The sequence below is a fragment of the Protopterus annectens genome, chromosome 4.part0 (genome assembly GCF_019279795.1).
Source record: "Protopterus annectens isolate FY-2018-M chromosome 4.part0, PAN1.0, whole genome shotgun sequence".
NCBI lineage: Eukaryota > Metazoa > Chordata > Ceratodontiformes > Protopteridae > Protopterus > Protopterus annectens.
This window is the reverse complement of record NC_056733.1, coordinates 736699888-736724231: the sequence shown is the minus strand read 5'-3', so window position 1 is coordinate 736724231 and position 24344 is coordinate 736699888. Positions and strand designations below refer to the sequence as shown.

The 24344-nt window shown below is 39.1% G+C and overlaps 1 protein-coding gene across 1 annotated transcript in view; it reads right to left on the bottom strand.

Moving 5' to 3' along the window:
* LOC122799562 (thyroid adenoma-associated protein homolog) overlaps positions 1–24344 on the bottom strand; it is a 672025-nt gene that overhangs the window by 478828 nt on the left and 168853 nt on the right. Inside the window, exons 11-12 of the mRNA XM_044068695.1 lie at positions 14675–15398; positions 10330–10482 (exon numbers count right to left, since the gene is read on the bottom strand). Of these exons, the coding sequence (XP_043924630.1) occupies positions 10330–10482; positions 14675–15398 (877 nt within the window). The remainder of the gene's footprint in view (positions 1–10329; positions 10483–14674; positions 15399–24344) is intronic.

Genomic DNA, 24344 nt, shown 5'->3' with positions numbered 1-24344 from the left:
GGTACAGCAACCTTCAAAGCAGGTAAAGGTGGTACAGCAACCTTCAAAGCAGGTAAAGGTGGTACAGCAACCTTCAAAGCAGGTAAAGGTGGTACAGCAACCTTCAAAGCAGGTAAAGGTGGTACAGCAACCTTCAAAGCAGGTAAAGGTGGTACAGCAACCTTCAAAGCAGGTAAAGGTGGTACAGCAACCTTCAAAGCAGGTAAAGGTGGTACAGCAACCTTCAAAGCAGGTAAAGGTGGTACAGCAACCTTCAAAGCAGGTAAAGGTGGTACAGCAACCTTCAAAGCAGGAAAACTGCAGATCCAAGAAAACATCTGTGTGGGACCAGATTCTGATATAAAGGAATTTGAGCAAGAGCGAGTGTATTACTATTTGTGAATTGATAAAGAAAAATAAAACTTAATAAGGAATACATTACAAGACTTGAATTAATCCTGAAAACAGCGGTGACATGTAGGTAGAAAATCAAGCTATAAAACTTACAATTTTGGAGTAAATGACTGTCCACAAAATGTACTGGATAGATTAGAAAGGAAAGCAAGGAGGATGCTTCCTGCTTACCAAATGATTTAAAAAAATCAGTGCATACCAAGACTACATTTTATCCATTCCAAAGGAGGTATGGGCCTCCTTGAAACTAATTACATGTGTTGATCTGAAATCCTGGGAAGGCATAAATATGAGCTGACCTCACAAGATGCAAACGTAAAGAAAGTTTTGAAACATGAGGAGAATAAATCTAAGATGACTTCTCTGTGCAGTCTAACAGAAGCATATCGGCATCAAGCAGGACTGGAAATCAAAACAGAAGAATATCAAAATCAGCCAATGACTTAATGTGCCAAAAAACAAAGGAAGGAATTTAAGGTGAAGGACCAGATGAAAAGTCAAAAAATGTGGAAAATGCATAAAAAGAGTTCCAAATACAGAAAACTTATGGAAGAAGTGCACGGTGATCAGGATCGAAAGCAGGAATGGTTAGTCAAGTTGAAACCAAGACATGAAAAGTTATTATTGGCATCCCAAGGTAGTGGGCTACGTGCATGTCGGTTTACAAAGTCTACTGCACACATGGGAGGCACAGACAAATGTAAGTTTCATAAAACAGAATTGTAAACAGTCACACACCCCATTGCTGGCTGTGACATATCAATGGCAGAAGGACTGTATGCTGAAAGGCATAATAATGTGTCAAGACTGTTGCACTGGGGATTATGCAAACATTATGGTATTGAAGTGGCAGAAAAACACTAGAAATATTAACCACAAAGCATCACAGAAAATAATGAAGTGTATATCGTATGGCATCACCCATTACCAACAGTTAAAATGACAGCTGCTAAAAAACTACATGTAGTGGTCCATGAAGAGAAGACACAAGTAGCATTAATCACCGAATTCGCTACAACCAGTGACTACAGTGTCTTTGGTATAGAGAGACCCACAGTTATAAAATATCAGGATTTGAGGGCAGAAACAAGAGCAATGTGGATGAAAGATACACAGACAATTCCAACAGTGGTAAGAGCAATGGGTCCTATAGAAAGATTCTAAAGTCGTGCTTAGGCATGTTAGCAATACATGTAATTGCGTACGAATTGCAGGAGGAGTCTTTACTGAGCACATTGCAGGTGATTCAAAGAGCACTTCTGGCTGACCAAGACTGAAATAATACTAGTTTCATGTACTTTAATCATACATTGACTTAGGAACAGGGTCCACTCCAGTCATGGTATTAGAAACCCAAAAGATTAGGAGAAATTAAAGTATGTATGTATATATATATATATATATATATATATATATATATATATATGTGTGTGTGTGTGTGTGTGTGTGTGTGTGCATGTGAGAGAGTGTGTGTAATGCTATAGTCTCCATTTTTACAACTGTAGTTAACAGAATGCGGGTTGATAGCCTGTTTGTACACCTTTACTTAAATTGTATTTTGACTTGAGAACGGGGTCCATTCCCGTCATGGTATTAGAAACCCAACAGACTTGGAGAAATTAAAAAAAATTAAGGGGTTATAGAGTTACATCTTAAAATTGCAGTGAACATTTACAACACAGTTGAACTTTAAGACTGTTTGCCTTGTGCTGAATGGAGGTACTACACACTGATATAATACAGTCTAAAATAAGTAAACAGCTGCAATGTTTACTTAACACTTAAGGACAAAAAAGCATCAGACCTTTTTCTGCAGCCTGACTGTTTGTACCTTCAATGTACTGTCACTTGGCAGTGGACGAGACAAGGAGTACATTAACAAGACTGATAGGAGGAGGTTTTCATCTTTTAAAATGCCACAAGATCAACTAGTACAATAAGTTTTTAATTTTTGTTTCATCCTCTTCACCTTACCTGGGGTGCATTTAGCATGTGTTGCCTCACATGAATACTGACAGGAGTGCCTGCTGTATCCTCTCAACAGAATATTTCAGTACTAAAACTAATTTATTGTCAAGTGTTTAGCCAGTATGTGATGGAGGACTTTATTTTCTAGTTTATAGTCTGGGCAAATGATTACAGGTTGAAGTCAGAAAAGAATGGACAGTAACATGAACCAGTAATGTAAGGCTGATGGTGGGATTGGTGTTATGTGCCCCTGTTGGCCATTATGTGCCTGCCATGAAGCCTAGCAGCCCCGAGTCAATAATATAATGGCCGGCCAGTGCTCAGTTACCCAGCATGGGTTACCTGGGGAAAGCAAAGAACAGGCATTCGTGGCAGTCGACCAGGTTGAGGAAAATATGCAAGTAGACTGGACAAAGAAACTGTATCAGGTTGCAAGGCAAAGACAAATACATAAGGCAGTCACACTCCCTTCATAAGGGATGCCTGCAACAATCTGCTCACCAATCCACGTCATTCTCTTATGCAGTGCTAACTCTCTTTCTCACACAGGCATACACACAGTCTCTTCTGAATTCATACACACAGACATTCTGCCTTCATGCATGCATTCACGAACCCACATGCAATCAGATCAAGAAACACAGTCAGGCACATACATACACCCACCAAAACACGCCCGGCATACCACTCGACTGTAAAGTTTTCCGCAGGAACGTTACTGATTTATGGCTCATTTTTTATGTTCTGTATATAGTTGTTTACTGGCCAATTTGCAGCAAAAGTTCCAAGTTAAAAAAGTATGAGCAGTGCTACGAATAATATCTCTGAACTGTCCAGATTTTCACAGAATGGACGGATTTTTGTCTCATATTTTTAGTCTGTTTCTCATAAACTTGTGTTTTTTGTTGGCAAATTGTTGACAATTCCTTTAAGGTCAAAGTCCAAAAATAGGGTCAGACATTTAAGTTTCATACTTCATACCCTTTAGAAAATTCATGGTAATGCAAAATCAGTTATTCTATTAACTTTCTAAGTTTGTAAGAGCAATATTTAAAAAGTGCCCCTATTTTTGGGGCTTTGTCTCCCCATTATTTATGGCATTGTCCAGATTTTATGTTCTAAGAGGTTCAGAGGTATGGCTATGATCCAGCACTACACCCCCCTCAGCAAGACCCCCACAAAAAAAAAATTTAAAAAAAAAAGGACTTCACTGTAATAAGCCGACTGATACATTATAAGTGATCGGTTTATTACAGTTACATATATAGCCCGCTGCTCTAAGTATCAGTGGCAGATGCGAACTTGAATTTTTAGTCAAAGGCTAAAAGTATTAAAAAAAAAAAAAAAGTGAATGTTCCATTTTCTGGCACACTACACAGACTGCCAGATGCATGTCACACACCACCCCCCCATCTCTCATACACACACAGACACACGCAGACATTCAGGTTTCAGACACGCACTATTCTTTTTCTCATATATGGGCAACTCACTCTGTCATACACTCACAGACACAGTCTGTTCAGCATTCACACACACATACAGACATTCTGCTTTCACACAAGCATTGTTCAGCATCTCAAACATCGCCTACTCTCTCTCATACACACGCATTGCTCAGTATCTCAAACATTGCCTACTCTCTCTCATACACACGCATACAAAGCCTTTTCTGCATTCACACAGACATACATACTGCTTTCACGCATGCACTGTTCTTTCTCGTCTGCATTATTCACTCTCTCTCATTCATGCATACAAGCCTTTTCTGCATTCACACAGACATACATACTGCTTTCTCGCATGCACTGTATATTCTGTCATGCATCGCTAACTCTCTGTCATACACACAGTCTCTTCTGCATTCACACAAACAGACATTCTGCTTTCACATGCACTATTCTCTCACATACATACACAGTCTCTCCTGCATTCACACACACATACATACATTCTGCCTTCACACATGCATTCATGAACCCACATGCAATCAGAACGTGAAATCCACTCATACACATACATACCAAAACACGCCCGGCAAACCACCTGACTGTAGAGATTTTCACAGGAACGTTCTGACTTATGGCTCATTTTTCTACTTTACATCTGATGTTGCTTTCTTGCAAACTGGGGCCAAAAGTTGCTAGCTAGGAAAGTACTGGCAGTGCTATGCTCCAGCACCACACCCACTTTGCAACAGCCCCTCAAAAAAAAAAAAAAAAAAAAAAACGGACTTAACTGTAATAAGGCGATCAATACATTGTAAGCAATTGGCATATTACAGTCACATCTATATGGATTTGACTTCGGACTTTTTAGAAACATTTAGATGATAGAGAGGTTTCTAAGGTACAGGCAAGGACAGAAACGGTTTACTACTAATCTCTGTACAGGTGCTTGTTCAGCTAAATGATTTTGTGCAAATGCTTGAAACAATAGCAGGAAAAAAAAAACGGATGTAACTATTTTGAGCACACTAAGATGCTCAGATGTACGTCACCCCCGCCCCCATACACGCAGACATTCTGCTTTCAAACATGCAATATTCATTCTCTCATGCATCGGCAACTCTCTCTCACATACACTCACAGGCACAGTCTGTTGAGCATTCATACACACACGCAGACATTGCTCACTCTATCTCATACACGCAAACACAGCCTTTAGACATACATACTGCTTTCAGGCATGCATTCGCTCGCACACATGCAGGCAGAAACACTCATACACATACATGCACACACTGCAGCAGGGAGATCAGAGACAGCATGGATTTCACACAGACCTATACCATAACAAAACCAGGAAAATACTAACTGATAGGTTTGCAGAACAATGTTAACGAAGAAGAGAACAAACACAGAACAAGACGACCTCATAATAATATTGCGGAAGAACTGTGGGCAGAAATGTGTATGCAGTCTACTTACCAAAAAACACTTTAGAGCAACTAATGTATTTTTCAGAGGGACTTTGCCTGCAGATTATATGAAGGAAACTCTTGATCCAATGATGTTTTCACTTCGGAAGGAAACAGTGGACGAAATAGTTCCACAACAAGTTATGTAGGACTTTATATTAGCTAACAAATGGGCCATTCTAATTAATGTGACGTCACAGTGTGGGAGGATCAGCAGGAGAGGGAACTATTGATTTGAGTGTGTCAAAGGTACATCACGAAGGTGGAGACCTATTCCACCTGAAAGGATGTGATAGTAAAGAATGGGTTTTCCTGCCCTATGCTAGGGAAAGTAAGAAATGTACAACTAACTAACTTCCTGGTGCAGTCTGGTAACCGCTGATGGCTGGGATGAGTTTACAGGGATAAACGAACACTCACAGTTGAGGTAAATTGTGGTGGAGCCTGGAGTTTTCCTTTAATGGGTTAACGGCAAGGCAGAACAGCACCAGTGACAGAGTTACCCTGGAATATCCCCTTTAAAATTTTTATCCGTGGAATAATAATTTGTTCTTTATCATAGTTTAACTGCAAAACAGTATGACGCTGTTTCATGGTCACTGTGATGTAGCTTATCAGTGTAAGGTGTATCTTATACATTTTTATGCACTCTTATCCATGAATGTGGGATACTGTCAAATGCTTTTTTAGTAGTCTATCCAAGCCATACTTAGATTCTTCCCCTTTTTACAGTTCTCACTATGACTTTATTTAACAACAACTGATCCTTTGTTCCATATGACTTTTTATTACCCTTTTGTTCTATTGCCATAATTGAGTTTTCTTCTAAATGACTATAAACTCTGTCAGCATCAATTCCAGTGTATAGTTTATACATCGTCGGAAGGCAAGTTGTTGGTCTATAGTTTTTAGGGTAGCTTGCAAGTTCACTTTAAGTAGGAGTATTGTTTTTCCTGTTGGTAGCCAGGCTGGTGTCCGTTCAGGGTGCGCATATAAATAGTTCTTACTCAAGGCTAAATCTTCATGCAAAGATGTTAATACTTTTAGCCAGAAATTAGGTACTGCATCTGGGCCTGGAGTTTTCCAGTTAGAGGCTTTTCTTAACTTTGTTTCAATCTCTCCTGCCATTACTTCATCCCATTTCATATCCTGTACATTTGAACAACAACTTTTACTTCTTCTATCCATTTAGCATCTCAGTTATGTTCCACAGGATCTTCATAAATATTTCTCCAAAATGCATCTATTTCTTCTTTTTTTATGGTCTTTCTATTGCTTTTACCTTGTTTCCCAATTCTCTATAAAACTTTTTGGATCATCAATAAATTGCTTATTTTGTACTTTTCCTTTATATTTATCTGTGCATCTCCTAAGTTTTTCTGCCTGTGTTGATATTTTTAGTTTATTATTCGCAATAGTGAAAGTTAAATCCTGATCCATTATAATACTGCATATTGCTTTTATTATATCTACCTTTCTCCCTATTTTTGATCTGTTCCCTTTTCTATACTCCTCTAGCAGTGGACACATCTTGTCTTCATTGCTTTATAGTTTTCTCTATTTGATACTTCCATGATGGCATTCGATCTCTCCCCGTCCTTTCCCTTACTACCCGGTGTTCTTATGGTAGGACTTAATCAGTTATTAATGTAGCTGCACAGTAATATATCCTGTTACTTCTGTTATATCGCATGGATCTCTGTGGACAGTCCCAATTAATGTCTTCATTTGTTTTATCAGACTTCTGACCTTTTGGGTTTTATTGACCTTCTGCAGTCTATTTCTTTCATCGATCTTAATATGTCTATCTATGTCTATTAAATCAGGCAACTCTTCTCTTAGATCATTTTCTTCTAAACTGAGGGCACATTTTTTGTTTTCCATTTCCTGCGGGCATTCTATAGAAAGTTTTATAGCATCTTCCTATGGCACATTCTCTTCAATTTCATCCTATGCCATCCGTTGCTCTGTCATGTGGGAACTCACTGGCCTGTCACTCCTCAACATTGACTGCATCAGAGTTTCCACAGTTTCCTGTTCCTTTCCTTGTTGTCTAGCTTCAAGTGAATGTTTATACTGGTCTCCTGTGAAAGACTCCAAAATATCTTCATATGGCACCTGTCCAGTTGCTTCCTGTTCCACTGGTTTCCCATCAATTTGGATAGCAATTACTCTATCCTGTTGTGGTGTTTTCTGAATTACATTTTCTACACCGAATCCTTCACTTTGCATGTACTCTATAACCTCAGTTACTATTTCTTTAACTTCTCTATTACTAATCTCCTTTTCCTCTATGTCTTCTTATTTTTTGTATTGTAAAGCTTTCCATGTCCAGATTCCTTTGCTTGTATCTCTCTTCAAATATCTTTGGTGCTGCTCTTTTTGTATAGGTTAGTTTTGCTTTCTTGTTTGCATAAATATTACACCATATTAAATCTCTTTTTCTTTCCCACATCCATATTTCTTCTTCAGATGTCTCCTGATCTTCCTGTTTCTCCTTACTTTGGGGGCTCACTCCATCATGCTGTCATGTAACCTGTGTTGGACCTTCTACACCAAATCCTTCACTTCGCAGGCACTCCATAACTTCAACTTCTGTTTTATTAATCAACTTTTCTACAGTACCTCTGTAATATTATTTTTTTTTCTTTACTGTGAAATTTTCCATATCCGGATGCCTTTGCCTGTATTTCTCTTTGAATATCTTTGGAGCTGCCTTCTTTATATTGATTAATTTGGCTTTCTTCTTTGCATAAATATTGCACCATATCAGATCTCTCTCTCTTTCCCATGTCCATATTTCTTTTTCATGTTTTTCAAAACTCTCTAGGTTTTGTTGTTTATATTTTCGCACTTCCTCAGATGCTTCTTTTTCCAAACAGATCAAAGTTTCTTGCTCTATATGCTGTTTTTCATAAATCTGTTGTATTAATGAATACAATTTTTTTTATTTGAAGCTTCTGGCAGTTTTTCTTGTGGAAATATTTTCTTTCCTCTAATTTCTCTCAATCATTTTGTATATCTTGTGTCTGGAAATTCTGGGTATTTTGCATAACAGTAGCTATACATAGTTTCTTTCTTAGCCTCAACAGTCCACTTTATCGTCTTTATGGCTCTTCTTTGGCCTATCAGTTTTTGTGATTTTTGTGGACTACTTCCTTCTACAACAGGGGGCCATCATTCCCGGGCCTGGCCTTGCCCTAGTTTTCTCTACCTTGTACCATACCTGCTGTGATGGAAGTCATTACGCAGTGACAAATTTTAATGAGCACCTCCTGCCTACGCACTCACCATTTATGTTAGTCTATCTATTCACTCATCACTCTGGCTATTTCACTGCTTCCAAGCCATCAGACTTTTCGCTAATCCTAACATGTGCAACTCTGTCACCAGCTTTGCCATTCTGCCCCATGACGACTAAAACCTAACCTCGTACCTAACCTAACTGAACTCTGCACATAAACTCGTCATCTCCACCAGCCCTTAGCCGTTCCACATTACTGCTTATCTTAGTTTTATAGTCGTCACCCTTGAAACTCAATAATCGCGTTATCACATAATCCTTATCTACCTCATTCTGCACTGTCTTCAACCCAAGAATCCCCAACATGGACTTTACTTAATCATTCCTGGGCCACCCAAACCCACTGCACTTCATTATCAGTGATTTACCCAAACAACTTATTCTGCCTGTCACTGAAGACCCAAAAGCATCAATATTTGTCATCCATCCAAACATAGCACCCACCTTAACTACCTTGTTTACACTGACTCATCTAATTCTATCACTTGTCTGACCCTCCCATCTGCTCCAATAAGCCACATCATATAATCTGACCCATAACTGTTTTCTCTCCAATCAAGTTATCACCTTCTTTGCCTACTAATTCTTAGTACAAATAAGTTATTACCAACCTTACCCCAGTATCCTCTGCAAACACGTTTCATTTTTGCATTTTTACCTACCTCTGCCCAACTTTTTAGCTAACCTAATTTACACCTTATTATCCTATGTTCCTTCAGTCATACTGTCTTATCACTTTAATGCACCTACAACAATATCCCTATTTTGTCTCATTCTCCAATGGTGAATGGCACATTCCATATCTTACTGAACCTCAACATTCCTGGCCACCCATACAACTTAGTCCCATAAACCTCACCAACCAATCCCAATGTATGGCACTTAGCTGACACACATATCCTGTGCCTGTCAGGACACACTAAATATCAAAAAGCAGTGACAACCTGCAAAGCAACAGGAACTGTCTGAAAGGCAACTTCTCTCCAGCATGTGGAAATGTACAAGAACATCACAAATTCACACGTGATGGAAGTGATAAGCCCAAGCCCTCAGTTGTCTACTACACTTAAATCCCAAATTGACTACTTTAATCAGACTCCCCAGCAGAGTGCCAGGATGTGTGACTTTACTACCAAAGGACCACAGCAGTCCCTTACCTTTGCTATACTACTCAGAAGGTTGTCCTTTTTTCCTCCATTTTTTTTTAACTTCACTGTTTGCTAATCATCAGCCCCCACCCATCCGATTAGCCCATTTCCTTCCCATCATCTGGGTGAGGGTTGCTGGGAGAGGCACTCATGTAAGCAACCATTGGGGTAGCGTGGAAGTTTCCTACTCTAAGAATACTGGCACATGATCGGCTCATGAAGGAACGGGGTGTGCAATGGGCTGAATATGCTGGCCCTTCCTCACAGCCTGGGTACAAAGTTGAGTGCCCATTCCTATGCCTCCCTCTGGAGAGTCAGGCGGGTCACACACCTTCACTCCTTTCCCTCCTTGCCTGGCCCCTTCTGTACCAAAGCCGCCAAAAGAACCCCAGCAACCAGAACTGCAGTCAGGACTTCATTCCTCTACACCATGGGATCCGGCAGAAGGATGTCTTTCTGACCCCAGATGCTAATTCTGATAATTCTATTTTAATCTTGTTTTTGTACTGTAGCCAAAGTATCCAAAAAGCTGCAAACTTAAAAAAATCAATAATAAAAAAAAAAAGACCTTGCTGTAGCCCACTGCTGTCACTTACCAGGTGGCTGACCCTTCTTCTTCTCTGGTGTCCAGCTATCAGTGCAGGTCTCTAACACAGCAGACAGTAGCAAGAGAGCAGTCTTCTTCCGCTGGTAGTTCATGCCAGGTGCAAGTGAGGAAATTACCAGCTTTGTCATCCACTCCACAAAATCTGCACATGACGACAATCACGTAAGCCAAGGAAGTAAGGTTGAAACACAGCATGAAACAAGCACAATACAGCAGAGCATTCTGTAAAAATGAAGTTATCAAAGAAAATCTTCCTCACTAAAGGAAACAAATACTGAGCAATTTTCTTATAATTACTGTGATTTTTGCATGTCTATAAAATATACTTCTCAGTGTTTTACTGTTCATTAGGCTACACCTTCTCAGGCTGTACCGAAACCTACCCAGTAGAAGATTAAATTACGGCAGCACAGTGGTGCAGCAGTTAACATTGTTGCTACACAGTTCTTGGTTCTGCAGTTCATTTCTCAGATGACGTATCTTCTGTATAAAATCTTTATATCCTCCTTCTGTCTGCACAGTTTTTTACCAAGTGCTCCAGTTTTTCCCACAAACCAAAGACATACCATATGTGAACTGTTGGGCCTCCAAATTGCTTGTAGGACAGGTGTGTGCGCCATGTGGTTTTTGTGGGTGGGTGTGTTGAAAAAGGCTGGCATCCTCAACAAGATCCAGCTCCACACTACGTCACTGAACTAGAAGGAATCATTGAAGAATAACTTAACGAATAACATTTCTATTAAATTACACCAAATAGAAGGCTAGCAAACACAGAACTGTCAGCAATCCATTACTTTGCTTTGACAGACTTCTTCAAACATGAATGTGTTTTGTAATAAAACCTCACTACTAAAGTCTATACCATTCCTTAATGTTTTATTTCAGTTGTACCATTCAGTGATTACCAAACAAAGAAGGACAAAGTCTATTGTATATTGTTTTATTTTGTTTCATACACCCAGGTAAAGCTTGTAACTATATTCAAGAGTCAGAATGGTATTTTTTTTTGGGGGGGGGGGGGGGGCTTCCCCTGGGAAAGTTTATTGTCAAACCACATACTAATCAGTGGTCAAACAAGAGGGCAACACCTGTCACTTTTGCCTTGGATAACAAAGGGATGAGCTGTTAATAATAATTAGCCCTACTGGCAAATTAATTGACAGCTACAGAAAAAGCCTTCTCTACTGGCAGGTTCTAAGCTATACCTCCAAAGTACAATCTGATACTGCAGTTTATTTGCCACTACAGACAACCCAGAATATTCAAGAGGAAGGGAAGGTTCAATGCCCAAAACTGCAGTATGTGGACATGCAAAATTAGGAAAAGTGCTCAAAAGTAAGTGGAGTTAGTGGACAGAACTGCAGCTTTTGGTCATGACTAACATTAGAAATTCAGTAGGTGCAGTCAGATTATAGCACAATGCTACAGCCCGGCCCAACAAAGGACAAGCATTCACCTAAGAAAGGAATGCAACCAACCAGGCAAGGAAATGGTGAAACATGAGCAATATTAAACGTCATGGGAATGGCAATGGAATACAAGATGAATGGCAAAGTCTACACAAGGTTGCTTGCCTAATACTGAAGTAACCAATTTCATCTTTGTTGATTCCATTTCAGTTAGGTTTTGACAAGAAAACACCATAAGTGGTTTCCACTGAACGACCAACAGTGTCAGTGGCTCGATAGGAAACACAGTCATCTTTGTTTCTGGAAAATCAGAAAGCTGTGGGTTCTATTCTCATACCAGGTCTCTGGATTAATTTTCTAATACTGACATTGTAGTATAGCATAACTAAGTGTATGGGGGAATACTGCCCTCTTGAGTGTGCTGTTGTTTGCATGAGATGTTCACCTCAGGGCCCATCTGCCAAAGTTGGTGATAGCTCAGATAGATGAAAAAGATCCCATGGCTCTTATAGAAAAGAAAAGTAGGAAAATTACCTACTGCCTTGGCCAAATTTCCATTAGTCAGTATGAATACCACCTCAGTTCTCTCCTGAAATGATGACTCTGGTCTAGTGGGACTAACCCATCCAATAAAAAATAAATAAATAAACATATAAGAAACAGCAATAGCTTTCATACAAGTAACAGAGCCCCTGCTATCACACCACTGTTTGGTTTATTTACTGATTTATTTTATTTTGCCTTTGTTAACTTCCTAAAACCCTCCAGACGCAAGTGATTTTTTTGGGGGGGTGACGATGATGTGAATGGAGGGATGAAGCCCTGACTGCGCCCCAGATCAGACATGTTTGATTAGTGACATGGGCAGCACTGGAGGTGGTGGGCAGGAGAGGATAAGACTGAGTGGCTGTACTAAGATTACCTAATTTGAGAGAGTATTTTAGCGCAACACAGTTAAGGCTCTTATACATAGCACAAGCAGAAAACTATAATTCAAGGTGGAAAGGGACGATGATGCCGCAGGAAGGAAACTCAAGAAATAAGGAGAGATATGGATTTTGGATGCAATCTCTTAAGTAGAACAACCAAAATCATACAGAGTATTATATTCATAAAATAGCAGGGAGTATTCTAAGAACCAAACCTGCACGAGAATGGCGAAAAGAGATTTTGTCAATAGGGTTGACTGTGGTCAGGGGTACAGATAATAGGCAAGAGGGGGCTGGAATTTATTATAGAAAATTGGCAATGGAACCAAGGTATGGGGAGCAAATAACTAGAAAGGGAAAGGTAATAGAATGGGAAGAGGACAAGAATATACTTGGACTGCAAGTTAGAGATTGCCTTCCCTACCAAGGATTGATATCAGAGTATAGGCAAAGGGAAAGAAACGGGGGGTTCCTAAATGAAAGACCAGCACTGGTAGAGTTTTTAATAGTATCTAGAACAGAAGCTGCCATTAAAAAAGGAATAATTAGTAAAGCATATGAAATACTGCATGATAATTACAAGAATCAATCAGAGGAGCTTAGAAAGGACTGGGAAGAGAGACTGAATAAGCAATTCACAAAGAGACAATGGCAGGATATATGTATATCTCCCAAATATGCAACAAAGTCTAGAAGATTTAGGATCTTTGCCTGGAAATGTTTACATAGGTACTTTTATACCCCAAGTAGACTCCAAAGAATTTTTCCTCAGGTGGATAGCAAATGCTGGAGATGTTACGGGCAAGAAAGAAGTAGCTGGGAATATATTTTTTGGAGGTGTGATGAGCTGGCAGACTTTTGGGATTCCCTGGGGGCCGCTCTGTCGGACATGCTGGGTGGGCGGATTGGACTGACTGGGGAGTTATGCTACAGAATCAGAATTGCCTAGACATAGTAAAGCCTTGCTGAGTCTAATTATGGTGGCTGCCAAAAAAGCAATTACTAGAAAATGGAAATCAAAATCTAGACCAACTTTACTAGAAGTAGTGAATATAGTAACAGAGATAAAATAACTGGAATTGGGATCTTTAGAAAAGGGAAGGAGCAAACTACATAGACAAAATGGGAATTGTGGTAACAGTATAAGCAAGAATGAAATTTAAGAGGCAGGATTTGAATGAGCTATATAATGCTTAATTGACAATGGCTAGAAGATTTATAAGTGATTTATTATGTTTACAGCTACAGTTGTTTCAATGGTGTCTGTGATGTAAACTGTTTACAATTAAAGTGATATCATTTTGTATGTTTTTCATTTATATAAATGTAACATTGCCTTGATCTAATGTGGAAATCTAATAAAGATGTTGGGGGGAGACTTGAGTGGCTGTTGTCGGCTCACCCATCCTGGTAAGAGAGAGGCAGCCCTGGCTGACCATCTGGGTGACACCTAGTGGAAACAATGAGTGTTGCAGTTATCGGGCATGAGCTTGCAGAGCATATGCTGCCAAGCAATGCATAGTACTTAGCAACTTAGAAATCAGTGCGTGTGTGTGTGTGTGTGTGTGTGTGTGTGTGTGTGTGTGTGTGTGTGTGTGTGTGTGTGTGTGTGTGTGTGTGTGTGTGTGTGTGGTTGACCGTATTGTAGAGCTCAAGGGCATCACTGAGGGGAGACAGCTCTGCAGGACCTCCCTAACTAGCTAGCTCCCCCACCACCAAGCTCTTGCCTCTGGAAAAGCAAATGAACTGACTGGACTTCCCAGGCAGGAATTAATGAGCTGCAGGATTTTCACCTCAGCAAAACAAATGGGCTGATTCAGTACTGATTATGGAGTCATTAGGCAGGGTCCAGCAGACAAAGTTGTTGGGAGGAGTATGGCAACAGGCTAAAGAATTTACCAAAGCACTGAACAGGAGTCCATAACTAAGAGGCATGCCTGATATCACATTCTGCAAACTTATACGGAAAGTTTTAAATAAATGAAGCTATAGTCACCTACTCCAGCAGACAGTGAGTCATTGGGATGAACCAAACATATTTTCTGATGAGACCCTATGGAAGTTTTCCTTCCCTTTCTTTGTCGGAGTAAAAGCAAGCAACTATCCCTCAGCCTCACCAGTGCTTTCTTCATGTTAGCATGTAGCAGTTGTCTGAAAGATGAAGAATCACTGTTCATATTCAAAGGAAGGATCTCCTTTAAAAGATCCAGTTCTACATCTGTAAGGGCCTGGTTAGTTTTGGGGCTTCGACAAAGAAGTCCAATTACAGCTAGACGTGTGCTCTCATCCTGTGCATGCATACACACCCGAAGCATCTTTAAGGTCTCGGTATCATAAGGAAGTACACCTGTGATCATTCTTCTTACACTGAGCAGAGTGATGGTTGCTCGCAACTCTGCATGCTGTCCACAGCTGAACTGGTTTACTAGCAGCTGGAATGCTGAAGGAAAAATGCGGAGGGTCCAGACCAGCAAGTAGTTAGAAGCATTATTTTGCAAGAAGGCATCTTCAGAGGTTAAGGCTGCAGTGAGGGTCCCAAGCCAATGCCGTGCCCATTGGCTTGCCAGCTCATCCTCAGATAATGGTAGCATTTCCAACAGACATGCCTCTCTCTGCAGCTGCAGCGCAGTCCTATATACCTCAGTAACAGATGGTGATAAGTAATTAGTAGAGAGAGCATTCAGAATGTGCTGAGGGAGGTCTTTATAAATCGCCAGGACCTGGAAAAGAAAACACCTCTGTAAATTAAAAACAATAAAAAAATAAATAAACCACCACAATATTTCAAACTTCAGAGTGCTTTACAACTGTACTAAAAGCAAATAAATGAAGACAAACATATTATAACAACCTTCAGAACAACAGTAAACACAACCCTAAAAATTCTTAGTCAGCCATAAAAGAAATCTTACATCCCAGCCAAAAATTCAATCCAAGCCCCTCTCTCAATTACTCACCATTTGAAAGTGCAATACAAATTCAACTCTTAGTTCACTGATAGTATAAAATCCCTAACAAAGGATTACCCAATATCTAATCCCAACACTGCTTAGCAGCCATATATCATTACATCCACACTGAACTTCAAACCTGTGCCCATGTACTATATAAAACTACTTTTATACAAGCTCAAACTATGCTCTACTTCAGCTAATGACCTTCCAAGTGAGCATCTTAAAACATCAGCCAATAGCATTGCCTTACCTGTTTCAATCCTTATAAATAGGTCAATCCAAAAATCCCACATTCCCTTTCTCTGGAAAAATCACATCATCTTTCTTCACACAGGAGGAAATAAAACAGACATCACTAACTTTAGACCTATAGTAATCTTAGCCCCCCCCCCCCCAAAAAAAAATACTTGAAAATGTATTCAAAAATAATTGCTACACTATTTCCTGCAGGAAGAACTCCTAGCCCCCCACAAAACTTAGCTTCTGTACCTCCTATAGTACAAACAGTGCACTTCTAACCTTCACACATAATGTCAATAAACCTACAGATAACACCAAACAAGTCTCCGCCTTATTTCTAGAATTGTCTAATGCATTCAACATAGTTTGCTATGCAAACTTCTACTTCAAATGTCCTCACTAGGTCTATCTCCGCCAACTCTTCTACGGTTCAATAGCTACTTGTCAAAAGATTATCAGTAAAATATGTCTCCATTCCTCCCAGCCACCACTTGGTGCCCTCCTCTTTAGCATTCTCACCAAGAATCTCCACATAGCAGGCCTCCCTAATACAATACACAGATGACTCCATACTTACATGCACATCAGACAACCTGGCTCCAAAACATTAGTCAGGAAGCTTTAACTCATTTCATCCGAGTGACGCCTCCAGGTGCATCTGCAGTTAACTCCTACTGCTCCTCTAGGGCAATAAATATTACTTATATTTATTATAAATAATTCAAAACCATGCTACATACAAGGTTTAAAAAAATTTTTTCTTGAAGCATGATGGACACAACACAACACAATTGTATTGATATTTGACCTCTGTCAATGAGTATTTGTTAGAATTGTAAGGTGATAATTTAATTTTTAAAGGCTCAGGCCACATCCACTAGGAGGTAAAGGTACATACTCAAAATAGTTGCACTGGAGCCACTGAAACATGTCTATAAATGTAGAATTCATGCTCAACTGCCCTCCCACCCAAACAACTACTGCTACTTTTTTCCCCAAATCCTTCTCTCATGAAAAAACAAAATTTAAAATTCTGTCTCTTAATAATGCAGCCATTGAAGTCACTTCTCACAGCAAATTATTAGGGATGATAGTGAATGGCAATCTTAAGTTCGAAAGAAAACTTCATAAAATCCCTCAAAGTCTCAGAAAAAACATCATGCAATGTATACTAGGTCAAAAATAAACCAAGAAGAAACTCTGCAGCGTGGAGGGTGTGAAGTTCTCTCCTTGAATTATGTTGAGCATCTAGTTCACCAATAAAAATCGAACTATAAAATATGTACTGTAAATAATAAAATAGAAAACAGTAGAATATCCTTTATTGAAATACACAAATAAGCAATCCTAGCGGAGTACAATAAAAAGCATAAAACATACATTATTTATATATAATCAGGTCATTTGGAGCAAGAGAGTGGTTACACAGGGTGGTTCTGTTAAGAGCAATAAAAGCATTAAACTCATTCCTTTAACCAGGCCCCTTTCTCCCTTAACACTGTAATGTAAGCTGAAACTGTGCTACCTTAGAACTGAAAATAAAAAACTAGAGACAAATTAAAATATATAAAATAAAAACAACTTATTAATTAAGAAACTAACTCACTAACAAAATGACTAATTAATTAACTAACAAAAGATCTACCACTGGACAGCCATCATAAAAAAATATATTAATACTTATAAACTGAAACACTTTTAACAAAGTTCATTTTCATACCAAATAAATACTTCATCAGGTTTATGTGTAAAAACACATCATAATATTAATGAACACATATATAAATCCACAAGTGAACACCTACGTAAGGTGAAAACCACAGCTATAATTGCTAAGGTGGAAATACAGTGAAAAATGTTAAAAATAAAGCATTAAGACCCTAGGGATCTATTCAAGTGTGGCATCTAATGCACTTAGCTTGAATAAGTAAAAGTGCACTCAAGTGTATCAGAAAACAGCACCAATGTCAGTTATTTTCATTGTAAAATATCTACAATGTTTGATATTTATCTTTAACAATATTAGCATGAGTCCCATATCAGACATTTAATAGTCTTTTAAACAGTGGGGCAATTTTCTGAGTTCTAGTATGATTTTTAAGGAGCAATAATAAAAGTACCAGTTTTCTAAAAAGAGTTAAATTTCAGCTGCCACAGTAGTTCGCATTTTTGTAAAAAAATTAGGGATGTTTCCTTCAAGTTCTAAAAGGTCCACAGTGAGCTAGGTGCATAACATAATTCAAGGAGTGAACTTCACACCCTCCACAATGAGAAGTTTCTTCTTGGTTTGTTTTTGTTTTGTTTTTTTTTTCAATCTTGGCTTTGACCTATATATAAAAAACTGCATAAAAACTCACCAAAAACTAGGGACACTTTACAGAACCAAAACCACTCTCACCAACACAACTAAAATTACACTTACCACTACTTCCCTCCTCTTATCACTACTTTATGGCACTCGTATGCTTACTAACTTCCAAGCATCACAAAAAGCCACACTTGAACAATCCTACAATAAAGTGGCTAAATTTGCAGCAAATACCTCTTTCAGAACCCACCATTGTACAGCACTAAAAAGCCTAAGCTACATCTAAAGAAATCCCAATCACTCTGCACCACACGCTCCAGAGACCTCAACCTCATCACCACAATCAACAGAACATGCTGGAGGGACAGGTTCACAACCCAGAAATTGCCCATGTTCTGGAATAGACTTCCCGTACATGTCAAGCAAAGCACCTCACTGGCCCCCTTCAAGAGAAATCTTGATGAGTGGATGGGAAATAGAAAGTTCACCCTGAGGATCACTCCAGTGGTTCTACTTGATAGAGGCACTGGGAACTAATGTCGGTGGCATGATGCCAGGGCACTTCTATGGACGAGGCTTGTAAAGATCCAGGACCATTAGCCTAGTACACACTTATGAACCTAAATTGGTTAGATCCATCCCATCAACTATCACATACACCTTTATGTCTCTCCTATCTTTACCAAATTAGTACTCTGAACAAACTGTCTACCTCTTACAACAATATTGCCAGATTTGCTGCAGGGTCCTCCTATAGAACCCATCACTGTATCAATCTGAATCAACTAGGCTGGCTAGAATTGCCAAATCTAATAGTATTCAATCAAGTAATAGTAGCCCACAAAATCCTGTATCAACCAGAAAATACACCTATACTCACTTCCCTAGTCACCCCCTAAAATAATCTCAAAACCCTACGCTCATCTAACAAACTACTAGTACAAATAAATAAATCTAATAACTCTGCAGGGGACACACTGTTCTCTAATACAGTGGGTAAAACATGGAACAGTCTCCTCAATCACCTAACTTCCCTATCCTCAGCTAACCTATTTAAAAGTAAACTTAAACCCTAACTTAAATCACACTGGCTATGTCCCTGTGCTAACCCAGATTCAATAATTAATCCTTCCCACAATACCATGCTTCTTATCGCATTATCTTATTTAAGGTATGCACCTATGTATATATTGTTTGACTTTATCAACTATAACCAGTCTACTCTTTGGACCTCATGTGTAATTTTACAGTACGAGTGTGCCCATGTACTGCTTCCAATGAATATTCACTATATTTCATTTTTTTGACATTTTTTGTGTGACTTTCTAATTAATAGTTCCAATGTGTTTGTAAATATCATTGTCTTTATGTATTTTTTTTTAAACTTGTGGAGCTTTTCTCCCCGGGTCTCCACCGAAAATGGACATACATCCAGTTGGACTATCCCAGTCAACAAATGTAAAATAAAGAAATAAAATAAATAAATATACAGCTTCTGATCACCTATAAAGTTAACCAGCATAAATCTGCTTTGTCCAGAACTAAATGTCATTCGAAACACTTGTGTTCCCACTCTGTCATTACGATCCAATGACCAAAAACTCCCCTCTGCCCACGAAGTTATCAAATCTGCTGGGCATGGTCCATAAATGTACCATGTTGCTAAGGCCTAGAAATCCTTACCAGTATCTATTAAGCCAATACCCTCCCTCCAGTCTTTTAAAACCATCCTGAAAAACTTCTAACCAAAATCTGTCTCTGTTCTTGCTCAACCCTGGATAAACTATATCCCCAAATACGAAAAAGTACCTGTTCATACCTTACATTTCTTTACTCCCCCTTCTTCGCTCACTTCCTTACTTCAATCAATTTCTCTCCCCTGACTCCCTATCTAAATCTGCCGTAACCATGTTTTTTTCTCCTAATTCATATTGCAGTTCCTATTTGTATTATACTAACTTGGCTTTAATTTCTGTAAACTGGCTAAATATTAAATCATTGTCATACAAGTTGTATCCATTCTTAACCAATGTTTTCACATTATGTGGCAAGACCAGACAGGAGGAGAAGGCAACTACACACACCACAAAACCAGCCTCACATAATGCTACCACTCCACTGAATCAAACACATAAACACACACAAAGACATGCTCTGGAGCTCTAAAAAAAAATTTCCTAAACAGCAGAGGCCTCCAAAGCAGACACCACAACAAACTGCTACCTCACACACCCCACAACACAACACATACATAATAAATATGACACAGTCATTGTCCATGCTGGTGTGAACGACCTGAGACGTACCTCCCTGGACTGCATGAAAAGAGAGAGAAGCTCTCTGATTATGTATGTAGCCCAGGCAGGATTACCCCTAACCCTGGGAGCATCCCTCCTTCCTTCACCAATGATGCCACAACATAGAGACAAGATGATCAGCTTTAAACAATCTCCCCCATAGTGCCTTTTTAGGCAAGGCTCAAATCTAAACCTACCACCCTAGAAAAAAAAAAAAGGAAGAAGAAATTGTAATGCTGCTCAATGCCAAGTCTAAAAATCTAAATCACGACCGGCACTTCTTCTCGCCTTCTCAGTATGGAAGAACATCTGTGTTGCTGTAACTTGAAAGACTGGTTCAGGAGGCTCCCGAAAGACCGCACTCAATGGGTTTATCTCATCATCCCCCAAACCCCAAAAAGGGACCACTCCCCACATTCCGGTGTATCCATATTCATAAAGGATACTCACACCTCAGGTTGGTCAAAGCATGGTAAATGGAAACCATCCAGGTGCACCAAACACAACATGCAAAAAACCACTCTACAAATTCTAGCATGCTACAGGCCACCCCAGCCTTCTCAAGAAACCAGCCTCCTTCCTTCATTACTGGGTGGACTGTATTATAAAACACACCATCATTGGGTGACATTGGTGAGATCTGATCATAAACTAATCTCACTGGAAATCACATCCCGCCCCACCCCCAAAACAAAAAAAATAGTGAAGAAACTCTCTAAAAGCAAACTTCACACACTACTCAGACTGGTGGTGTATCCTCAAGGCCCCTGAGTGTCAGAAACCACAACCAAGCAAGCCTAGCCTTACAAATGCCTTCTATGAACACCTCAGGGACTGCATGGATCAGGCAATCAAAAAATAAAACCAACCCACAAACCACAAAGTCCAACAGCCAGTCTGGTGGACCCATTAACAAACTAAACAATAAGAGGAGAAGAAAGCTATTACATGATAGAACAAAATCCATAAAAGTCAGTAAACCCAATCATTATTAAAAAAAATTAAAAATTATAAAATCAACTAAAATCAATTTTGAGAGATGAGAAAAAAAATGATAGAGATTTTCAGGAACAATCATAGGCCTTTTTCAGCTATGTTAGGAACCTGGGTGGAAACTCACAAATTAGTCAAAATGATACAAAATCACATGAAAACAAACAAAAACCCACAACATTACACAACATATGAACAGCTGAGAGGGAGGCAACAAGTCTAGTCTGCAAAGCTATGGAGAGGATCATAATGGAGCTCATAAACAAAGATATAGGGGACTTGCAGACATTGGACCGACCCCAGCTTGTTTGTCAAGAAGGAAGATCATGCCTTTTTTTTTCTTGGACTTCTTCTTCTTGATAGTCACATTAAGGAGGAAGGCCAAGGAAAACATACAGCCTACCTTACCTTTGCAAAGGCACACACACCCACCGGTTAATACCCCGGGTATTGTAGAAAAAAAAACTCAAAACTTAAAACCATACCCAGGACAGAACAAACTGGTTTGACAACAGAACAGGGTTAGAGACTCTGTTCAAGAGAAATCTAGACCTGTGGGGGGAGATCAGGTGGTTTACCGGAATCATCTGGGTCACTGCTGGACAGAGATAGCCTAGTATAAACCTATGAACCTATGAACCTATGTAAACTGCATATTTTTATTGTTTTTACTGTATTATTTTTGAAAAATGTAAAATTATTGTTCTTAAAATGCTTCTGTAATACTTTGGAGGTTTTCTCCCTGGACCTCCACTGAAAATAGGCTCCTATGCAGCTGGATTTTCCTAGTAATCAAACGTCAGTAAATAAATGATGCAGTATCCTGTTGTCACTAAAATGTACTTTTTTTTTACTTGCCCCCCCCCTTTCTCTCTCTACTCAAGGGCACAGTACAGCCTCCTATTTTTTTACAAGACAAATCAGAATGATCAATAGCTTTCATATGATGTGCCACTGATCTTCTGCTGTCAACTCATCAGCAGGAAGGTTAAATACCTCCTCCCATCCCCTCCAAAGAAATATCCCCGCTACATACCTAGCCATTTATTTATCCAGCATCTGAATCATAGATCCAAGGTTGCAAAAAAATTGCCTTTTCATTACTTATACACATGCAGGAATTGGTTAACAAACCAATGTGTTCTAGTTGTCTTGCTCAAAAGCCAAATGCTTAGAGCTCAGGTTATTTTGATGCTAATACAGCATTGTCAGAGTGGGTACTGAAAAGGTTTGGGATTTAGCAGTCAGATGTGGCATTAAGAAAACATATTCATACAAGGAATGCTCCTTTTCCACTTCTTGCTCTTGATGCAAATGTACCTACAATGGTACAGCAGTTTTTTTTTTGTTTTTTTTTTTTCCTTAGAGCTGACTTACATTCCAGGGACTCCTCCTATTAGCAAGATAAGACATGCATACATCAGCCAAGAAATCTTGGCTCTGATTATGCAAGGTTCATTTTTAAGAATAACTTATGTGGATCCTGATAAACAATATTCATTTTGATGAGGTATCTACCCTTTTCTGACTCAATGCCTGTTCATGAGAGATGAGACAATACTACATAAAACGTTCTCAGAAGCTATGAAACTGATGACGGTAAAAGTATAAGTGTGGCTGTCATATCATTGTACAAATGTAGTCTCACTGAAGAATCTAGAGAGCCCCCCCACAACTCTGCAGCATCTTCCAAGTACCCACCTATAAAATGGTACCTCCATTGATAAAAGAAAGTTCTCCTAGAAGGCTCTTCCACAGAGGAAAGTCCACAAGAAATGAGAAAGCAGGGTGGAAGAGAAAAAAACAACAGGGCTGTTCTCCAAGAGCTTTAAGTATGGAGTGAAGTGCAAAAGGTTGGCATAACAGGAACCAAACGCCTACTTTTTGGATAGGAAGAGGTAGTGAGGTGTCATGTGACATAAGTGATTAGAATGGAGGCAAAAAAAAAATATAGGAAACTGGGAGATCTTGTGGAGCACTACACCAGGTATGAGAAAAACATAACCAAAATCCCTGCATTTCTTTAGCTCAGCTTCAAGAAAAAGGCAGGCAAACAGAAGGAGAGGAACGGGGCAAATAAAATTAAGCATTATGTACATGTCTGATAGTGACAAATTGTGCAAGATAGAAAAGGATGAGTCAAATGAGTCTGGGAGACTTCGAATCAGGAAGTAATGACATGCAAATGGCAAGTGCCCTAGCTTAGCAAGAGTTATGCACATGGGGCCAGATTAAAAGAAAATTCAGGCAAGACCCCATAGGAGTGAGGGAAGGAATGAGGGGGAAAATCTCTAAACACTGTTATACTCTATGTGAGCAATTACTAGAGTGATTATTTTTAAGGCAAAATGTCTGCTTTTTAACAGCTTTTATACCTATTACTCAAACTTTCAAAGAAATGGTACATCATGCAATGCCACTTAAAGCAAGAAACATGCCAAATGCTATGATAAACAGATGGACATTTGGTAAAACATTATATAGTGTGCAAATGGCATCTGGTATTAATATATGGGAAATCTTACTTAGAAGTTCAGACACTTGCATACCCACATGGGTCTACTTCACAAAAGCGAAATTCCATAACACCGACATTTAAAATACTGGGACCATAAAACCGAAATTCCATATGCATGAACTTACACATGCACAAATCCCAAATACCCGACAAGTAATGGTTAGAATACATTAGTCTGTAACACCGCTGAGAGGACTATACCTTTAAAGTACCTTTAAAACATTGTACCACATACTAAAACAAACATGGCTGACATGCAACAGGAAGTACCTGGAGTGATCAGACAGATTTATAGAATGATAACATCACAGAAACATAAGGAAATATTGGTAATCAATGTGTATTTATACCATTTG